The 8,537-nt window shown below is 42.8% G+C and overlaps 1 protein-coding gene across 2 annotated transcripts in view; it reads left to right on the top strand.

Moving 5' to 3' along the window:
* The first annotated feature begins 2,260 nt into the window (after positions 1-2,260).
* LOC119338297 (pullulanase 1, chloroplastic-like) overlaps positions 2,261-8,537 on the top strand; it is a 10,334-nt gene continuing 4,057 nt past the window's right edge. The window contains exons 1-20 of one of the 2 annotated variants that reach the window (XM_037610589.1): positions 2,261-2,520; positions 2,708-2,852; positions 2,968-3,020; positions 3,137-3,245; positions 3,354-3,490; positions 3,591-3,787; positions 3,894-4,043; positions 4,146-4,206; positions 4,294-4,414; positions 4,576-4,666; positions 4,798-4,891; positions 5,128-5,223; positions 5,614-5,754; positions 6,005-6,055; positions 6,312-6,382; positions 6,483-6,575; positions 6,926-7,016; positions 7,803-7,874; positions 8,033-8,158; positions 8,344-8,400. In XM_037610589.1, coding sequence (XP_037466486.1) covers positions 2,296-2,520; positions 2,708-2,852; positions 2,968-3,020; positions 3,137-3,245; positions 3,354-3,490; positions 3,591-3,787; positions 3,894-4,043; positions 4,146-4,206; positions 4,294-4,414; positions 4,576-4,666; positions 4,798-4,891; positions 5,128-5,223; positions 5,614-5,754; positions 6,005-6,055; positions 6,312-6,382; positions 6,483-6,575; positions 6,926-7,016; positions 7,803-7,874; positions 8,033-8,158; positions 8,344-8,400 — 2,181 coding nt within the window. In that variant the 5' untranslated portion in view covers positions 2,261-2,295. Of the gene's footprint in view, positions 2,521-2,707; positions 2,853-2,967; positions 3,021-3,136; positions 3,246-3,353; positions 3,491-3,590; positions 3,788-3,893; positions 4,044-4,145; positions 4,415-4,575; positions 4,667-4,797; positions 4,892-5,127; positions 5,224-5,613; positions 5,755-6,004; positions 6,056-6,311; positions 6,383-6,482; positions 6,576-6,925; positions 7,017-7,802; positions 7,875-8,032; positions 8,159-8,343; positions 8,401-8,537 lie in introns of both variants that reach the window. The other variant, XM_037610588.1, reaches the window with a different exon arrangement.

Raw genomic sequence — 8,537 nt, 5'->3', positions numbered from 1 at the left:
CCCCTTTCCTTCCCCTCTCTCTCCTTCTTCCCCTTCCCCTACTCCAACTAGGAAAGGAGGGAGTCCTACTCTCGGTGGGAGTAGGACTCCTCCCTGGCGCGCCTCCTCCTGGCCGGCCGCCTCTCCCCCCTTGCCCCTTTATATACGGGGGCGGGGGGCACCTCTAGACACAACAGTTGATCCCTTGGGTCTCTTAGCCGTGTGCGGTGCCCCCCTCCACCATAATCCACCTCGATAATATCATAGCAGTGCTTTAGGCAAAGCCCTGCGTCGATAGAACATCATCATCGTCACCACACCGTCGTGCTGACGAAACTCTCCCTCAAAGCTCGGCTGGATCGGAGTTCGAGGGACGTCATCGAACTGAACGTGTGCTGAACTCGGAGGTGACGTACATTCGATACTTGATCGGTCGGATCGTGAAGACGTACGACTACATCAACCGCGTTGTGCTAACGCTTCCGCTTTCGGTCTATGAGGGTACGTGGACACACTCTCCCCTCTCGTTGCTATGCATCACCATGATCATGTGTGTGCGTAGGATTTTTTTTGAAATTACTACGTTACCCAGCAGGAACTTTATGAAACTTAGTGATACATGATGCAACACAAAATAACCTAATAAAACTTGATAATATTGTTCAATGGCATTTTAGTTTGTTATATCATATTTCGTCTTAGTATCATAGTGTATCATGTCGCTGAATTTTGTGTCAAAATGATGGATAGGTAACTTAGAGAAACTTGGTGCATCATAATGTCCGTTAGTATCGAACTTGATGAAACTTGATGAAAACTCAATATACGCTTCACGCAGAACAATATTATTTCACTATGTTTCATAGAGTTTCATCGTGTTCCATATTTCAAAATTTTAAACTTGTCAAAATGTATTCAAGAGTGGTCTTATTTCAAATACTCACCGCAAAGAACACAAAGACGCTGACGGAACATAAATTAGGCGTTTAACTTCGGAGAGGGGAAACTTCACCATCGGCTCTGTCAACCCCGTCTCCCTCATCGCCCCCATGCTCTGTCCAACCATGTGATGAGAACTTTTTCCTCATGCTCTTTCAGCATGTTACACAAAAGTAGTAAATACCCAAAGAACTCTATACATATGCCTGCATTTTTCACCATTGCTTGCTTTCTTTCAGTTACTTGATATTTGGCAAATATCGGATATTTACTACTTTGTGTAACTCTACTACTACGTACACCACTCCATTCGGTAGATTGTCATTGGTACTAATATTTTCTTCGAGCAAGTACTTGTCTTCATATGTGGTTGAATTGACAACTCAATTGATAGAGCTTATAAGTATTCCCTCACTCCCATCGCCGAATATAAATTAGGGTCGTAATATTTTGCAACGAAGGCCATTGTGATTCTCTATACTTGTGGAGCAGCTGACATATTGACGAGCTTGTTGTCGGTTACTCATTCCTTTTCGTAACTCTTCTAACTGAACAGAGTTGTGTTTTTCTTTCAAGTTTTGTCGAAAAATTATAGAAATAGGAAGAAAGTAAATTCTTTCTCCCGAGATACAACAGAAAAAGAACTTTGTGGAATTTGAAAAATAAGAAAGGGAAAGAAGAAGCTAAAACATTTTTCTGCTGCATTTGGATAGAACTGAATAGTTTCTGTTGTCTAGAAAGGCACAAGGAGAAAATAGACGCCACATATTTAATTCTCTTTGTTGGCTTCGAAATATGGATAGTGTCAGTTTTTTTTTGTTTCAACCATTGTCGTGTTCTGGTATCCAACAAACCACATATGAAACACACTGAAAACAAAGATGGGCCTAAAACAACTGAAAGCAACAATAATACTCATACACATGAAAGAGAGATGAGAGAAAGTCAAACTTTGATGAGATGAAAAAAAAATCAAAACATCTCAACGTGTTTTGATGTATCTCGTCAAAGAACGGGTATGCTAGCATTGGTGTCTGTGAAAAGTTCATATAGAAAATTGGTCGCTAGCATGTGATGTTTGACGACCATGAGTGACTGACATGTGAGCCAGCTTGTTGTTGGCCACCCCTTTCTTTACGCAACTCTTAGAACGACATTGCAAGTTTTGTCAAAAAGTATGAAAAGGAAGAAATGAAACCTTGTCTTGCGAGACGTAACAGGAAAAAAGAGCTTTGTTGAGTTGGAAAAATAAGAAAAGAAAACAGAAAAGCTAATACCGCATCATGGATAGAACTGAAGTGAACAGAATCCGTTGGCCCCAAAAAGCACAAAGGAAAAAAAACAAGTCTTTCTCTTCTTCTTCCTTCCTTCATACAAATGCCAATGCCGATGCGAACGATGCTGCTCCGCCACCTCAGTCCCGCCTCCGCCCTACCCAATCCCCGGCGCTCCTCCGCCTCCTCGCCGCAGCGGATACCGGCGAGGGCCCGGCCACCGCCGCTGCATTCCGCCCGCGCCACCGCGCTCCGGGCCCGGAGGACGCCCATGGCGGCCGGGGAGACCGGCGCCTCCGTCTCCGTCTCCGCCGCCGAGGCCACCCAGGTGCCCATCCTCCTCCCCCTCCCCGCCTCTCTCTTCCCATTCCGAACCGCCCGTCGCTTTCGCCCCCATCCATTCCCGCCGAATCGCATGGCCGCCCCCGCATGGCAGCCACACCACACGGCTGGCCTTGCCTCCGCCGCCGCTCTAAAAAAATGATGATGTTCTGATGTTGGGCTGTACTGCGCAGGCGTTCATGCCGGACGCCAGGGCGTACTGGGTGACGAGCGACCTCATCGCCTGGAACGTCGGCGAGCAGGAGGCGGCGTCCGTCTGCCTGTACGCCAGCAGAGCCGCCGCAATAGGCCTCTCTCCGTCGAATGGCGGCATCCAAGGTACGTACGTACGCACGCAGGCCGATTAAGTTCGTCCTGGATGCCGGCTCTCGGCCTGAACCTGAGAACCTGATGGCTCTGACTGAAACCCGTCGCTGGTGTGATGATGTCGCAGGCTACGACTCCAAAGTTGAGCTGCAACCGGAGAGCGCCGGGCTCCCAGAAACCGTAAGACGTGCCATGGGTTCCCTGTGCTGTGATCGTCTCTTGATTGTGCTTCATGCAGTGTCCAGTGATAAAGTTCAGTTTGTTGAACCTAGAGTGCCATCCGCAACATGTTTCAGGTGACCCAGAAGTTCCCTTTCATCAGCAGTTACAGAGCGTTCAGAGTCCCGAGCTCTGTTGACGTCGCCAGCCTCGTGAAATACCAACTGGTCGTCGCTTCTTTCGGTGGTAATTCTTGACTCTTTGCACCCTTACTTGCAGATTCAGAGATGAGTGTCAAATTATCCAGAGAAGTTAAGAAACAGAGCAAGATCCTGACATACTTCTTGTGTGCAGCTGACGGGAAACACGTAGATGTTACTGGACTGCAATTACCCGGCGTGCTGGATGACATATTCGCATACACAGGACCGCTCGGTGCGGTTTTCAGTGAGGAATCCGTGAGTCTGCACCTTTGGGCTCCTACAGCACAGGTTTGGCTGCTAAAGACGACGCATTTTACCATCTCAAGTGTCGGCTCCAGTTCTGTACTGTTCCCGCTTATATGTAAAATGTCCCCGATATATCTTGCAGGATGTGAGTGTGTGCTTCTTTGATGGTCCAGCGGGCCCTGCGCTGGAGACGGTTCAGCTTGAGGAGTCAAATGGTGTTTGGAGTGTTACTGGGCCAAGAGAGTGGGAAAACCGGTATTATTTGTATGAAGTCGACGTGTATCATCCAACTAAGGCGCAGGTTCTGAAATGTTTAGCTGCTGACCCGTATGCTAGAGGGTATGTGGCTATGCGCAGTTCAGTTATGTGTTCAAGGGGAAACCTTTTTTTTATGAAAAAAAAGTTCAGGGAGAGGAAGAAATTAACGTGTTGCTTATTTGATCAGCCTTTCCGCAAATGGCGCGCGGACCTGGTTGGTTGACATTAACAATGAAACACTGAAGCCAGCTTCCTGGGATGAATTGGCCGATGAGAAGCCAAAACTTGATTCCTTCTCTGACATAACCATCTACGAATTGCACATTCGTGATTTTAGGTAAATTGTGCTGCTTGATTTACACAACTACAAATCTGGTGGGGTTTAAGCATATTCATCTTTAGAACTTACCTGTCTGTTTCCTGTGCTTTTCAATTACAGCGCCCACGATGGCACAGTGGACAGTGACTCTCGTGGAGGATTTCGTGCATTTGCATATCAGGTCTTCAGAGTTGATTTACTAGATGTATTGCATTGCCTTTTTTCATCAGTATCCCATGCTGATTGCATTTTGGAACCTGTGGTACAGGCCTCGGCAGGAATGCAGCACCTACGGAAATTGGCTGATGCTGGTTTGACTCATGTGCATTTGTTGCCAAGCTTTCATTTTGCTGGCGTTGACGACATTAAGAGCAACTGGAAATTTGTCGGTAAGGAAATATTTTCTCTTTCACCAGACAACAAGGCACTTTTGAGTTTTTGCTAGATGCCTTATCATTTTTTTGTTGGATAGCAATAAGTGATGACTATTTATAAGTAGTACTTAATGGTTGACTTATTTGGTTATGCGGAACTTCATTTACTCTGGCAGATGAGTGTGAACTGGCAACATTCCCTCCAGGATCAGATAGGCAACAAGCAGCAGTAGTAGCTATTCAGGAAGAGGACCCTTATAATTGGGGGTATTCATTTGACACTTCTTTTCCTCTCAAACATTCCAGATACTAATGTATCGTTATGGTGTTAATATAGGAAAGTTAGTTATGTTCTTGGTGGTAAAATATTCTTACATATGGTCATATGCATGCTAAAGGTATAATCCTGTACTCTGGGGGGTTCCAAAAGGAAGCTATGCAAGTGACCCTGATGGCCCGAGTCGCATTATTGAATACCGTCAGATGGTCCAGGTGTGTTTTCCTTTTTAACCCTGTGAATATGTGATCCTGCTTGTAAGATAGGATTCCAGAAGGAACTACGGTGCATTTGGACTACTTCCCAGAAAATTCATGTATTCTATATAAGACCACCAACTCGAACACGTGCTAACTTGGAGCGCTCAGCCTTTTGTAGTAATTGAAGGTGGTAAATGTGGTTAGCTCTATGCAGGATACATGTTACTTCTCTGATAAATTTTGCACTGCAGGCCCTCAATCGCATAGGCCTTCGTGTTGTCATGGATGTTGTATACAATCATCTAGACTCAAGTGGCCCGTGCGGTATCAGCTCAGTGCTTGACAAGGTTGTTACCTTTGAAAATAATATTTTTATTCATAATTATTGCAGCTTAAATTACATCCATTGGTTTTCTTCCAATAAAGTTTACAACATTTCTTGGTCATGTTAGAAGTCAACTTAAACTATTATTCCATTCGAACTGGTCCACCCAAGAGCATTTTTATCACATATTTAAGTACCACCAGTCATGCTACATTGTGTACACAGTGATAGAAATATGTAAAATTCTTGTTTCAAAGAAATGGCAAGTAATAAAATGCTTACCATCCTGTGTTCATTGTTCCAGAAATGCGCTTGTAGATCTCACAAAATACATGTCAATTGATCTGCTTTGACATGTTTTGGACCTTTCTTATGTCTATTCTTTCTTTTTCTTTGTATGGGATATTTACAGATCGTTCCTGGGTACTATGTTAGAAGGGATACCAATGGCCAGATTGAGAACAGTGCAGCTATGAACAATACAGCAAGTGAGCATTTCATGGTTGATAGGTTAATCGTGGATGACCTTTTGAACTGGGCAGTAAACTACAAAGTGAGTTGGCTGTGGTAACAGTATCCTAATTATGTTACGATAATACCATGCATTTCAGACTTACTGGTTCTCAATGAGATCATCGGACTTGGTGGCTTACTGCCATCAGCCACATTATGCACAGGAAAATGCATGCATTCATGACAGAATTTTACTTCTTCCCTTTCATTATTGTCTGGACAGTTTCATGTTGTTTACATGATGTTCTTTCTCATAATGCTTGCTAATCACCATATAATTGTTGCCTTAGATTGATGGGTTCAGATTTGATCTTATGGGCCATATCATGAAACACACCATGGTAAGTAAGCTCATATCCTTGATGAATTAAATATCGTCTTGATTTTCTGCTTAAATACAATTTCCTTGACCCCCATGGTTTAGTAAAGTATTGCTCATCATCACTTCCACTAGAAAGAACATAGCAATTTCCTTGTTGTGACTACGTGGCCCATATGATCAGAATGATTGCACGCATCTGGATCCCTATTTCTTTTTCATTTTTGTTAACAGCATCGCACTGCGTGCTGGATGACCTTTTTGTTTAATAAACACAGATGAGAGCAAAATCTGCTCTTCAAAGCCTTACAAGGGATGCACATGGAGTTGATGGTTCAAAAATATACTTGTAAGGAATGAGATTGCTCAGTTTCATAGCAACCAGTTTCTATGGTAGCAGCACACATTCTCCTTGTATCAGGCTAATAAGGGCAATGACATTGCCACAGGTATGGTGAAGGATGGGACTTCGCTGAAGTTGCACGCAATCAACGTGGAATAAATGGATCCCAGCTTAATATGAGTGGAACGGGGATTGGTAGGTAAGTCTTAATTTATTACCAACTTACTATCTCCCATCAGAAGTGAGCACCTTTCGGTGCTCATCAGCAACTTGTTCCTTATCGTATTTACATTTAAATTAACCAATTGGTCAATTTTGGAACATACCTCCAAACTATAACTAGATTTTACATTCAACAATAAAATAAAAGTCAAATTTATGTCTCAGCAATCTCCTGTATTGTCAGAATTTTGAAGCTATGGCACAAAATACCAGAGTACAGTTTTATTCTAGTAAATAGCCAGTATGGATAATTTATTTTGGTGTTTGTTCTACATCAACTATTTTTTCTATGCAACATAGTAAAATCCATACTGTCATATTTTGCAGCTTCAATGATAGAATCCGGGATGCTGTTAATGGGGGTAATCCATTTGGTAACCCACTACAGCAAGGCTTTAATACTGGTCTGTTCTTAGAGGTAATATTTGTATCCTTTATGCTGGTGCCCTTCCTGGAAATGGAAGTTATGATATGACATTTCAGTAACCAGTTTCTTGCTTTCATAATTCATAAGAATGCAGCAGTTACCTATTTTCCTCTCTTAATACAGTTTTCCTGAATTTGGGTAATTCTCTTGGGTTAAGGCATTTTCTCAAACTCATAGAGGTTCCTTTTTCTGTAATCAAGTCCCTGACTGTAGCTACCTTCAGGTTCCTAACTTTCTATTAATTGGTGTTGTGCACCATTAGACCTCAGTACCTGTACCTCAGAGGCCATGTGCTCAAGTGTCGTCTATTTTTTTGCGAAAAAATGCAAAAGCCTTGCTTCTAGATGCCCGATAGAAGAAAAAGTTGTGTACGAGCCCAAGAGGGCAGACACTCCATAAGTCAACACAACACCCTAAGTACTAGGCACTGCGGGAGGAGCACCGCCAGCCCAACCACCCCTGCTAATGCCCACTGTCTGGCCTCAACCTGGATAGTGGCGAGCAAGCTGGCAACTCTGGGCCTCTCATTTTTCAGCCACATGTTTTGTTATGATCTCTGCTAGGGCTGGGCACGGATCCTCAGTTATGGAGTATTTTGGAGGTTTATTGAACTAGTTAGCTACTATTTTGTGTGCCCTAGCTAGCACTTCGAGGTCTCAAATCTGAACTGGAGCTGTGATGCAGAGATGCACTTTACTACATTGTGTTTAAAATATTTCTAGATAAGCTGCCAGAATTCCATCGCGTTAATTATTTGGTATTTGCCCTTTCGTGCAGCCGAATGGGTTTTATCAGGGCAATGAAGCAGATACCAGGCGCTCGCTCGCTACTTACGCTGACCAAATACAGGTAGGCTATCAGTATTCATGTTCCTATAAGTTTGCCCACTGGTTGAATATTAATTTGCTTTTTACCTATCAATTTAATGCAAAATTGAATGTTATTAGTGTTCTGCTTAATAAGTTTGCCAGGCAAGATGGAATAATTTTCTTTTCCTTTTCTTTCAGATTGGACTAGCTGGTAATCTGAGGGATTATGTACTAATAACTCATACTGGAGAAGCTAAGAAGGGATCAGAAATTCACACTTTCGATGGATTACCAGTTGGCTATACTTCGTCCCCAATAGAAATAGTATGGTTATTGGTTTTTGAACTTCCAAAAATTAATTGTACTTGTAACACTATCATTTGCTCACAGGAATAGCATAATGTGTTTTCTTATGGTTCTGTATGCGTTTGAATTTTTTTGTCCCTTCCTCTTTAAACACTGCTACCAGTCATTATTTACTCAAATACCTTCTGTTTTGTCCATTTCAGATAAATTATGTTTCTGCTCATGACAATGAGACTCTGTTTGATGTTATCAGTGTAAAGGTATGACTTGTATATATAAATACTCCCTTATTATGGAACAGAGGGAGTAACTAACTTGTATTATACTTCTTCCATTACCGTCTAGTAATCATAATTTTCCTTTTTATGTTTTGCAAACCAAGAAACAAGACAGGTTA

This window comes from Triticum dicoccoides, chromosome 7B (genome assembly GCF_002162155.2).
Source record: "Triticum dicoccoides isolate Atlit2015 ecotype Zavitan chromosome 7B, WEW_v2.0, whole genome shotgun sequence".
NCBI classification, from domain to species: Eukaryota; Viridiplantae; Streptophyta; class Magnoliopsida; order Poales; family Poaceae; genus Triticum; species Triticum dicoccoides.
Note: the sequence above shows the minus strand (reverse complement) of the source record. Positions and strands in the feature narration are given on the sequence as shown.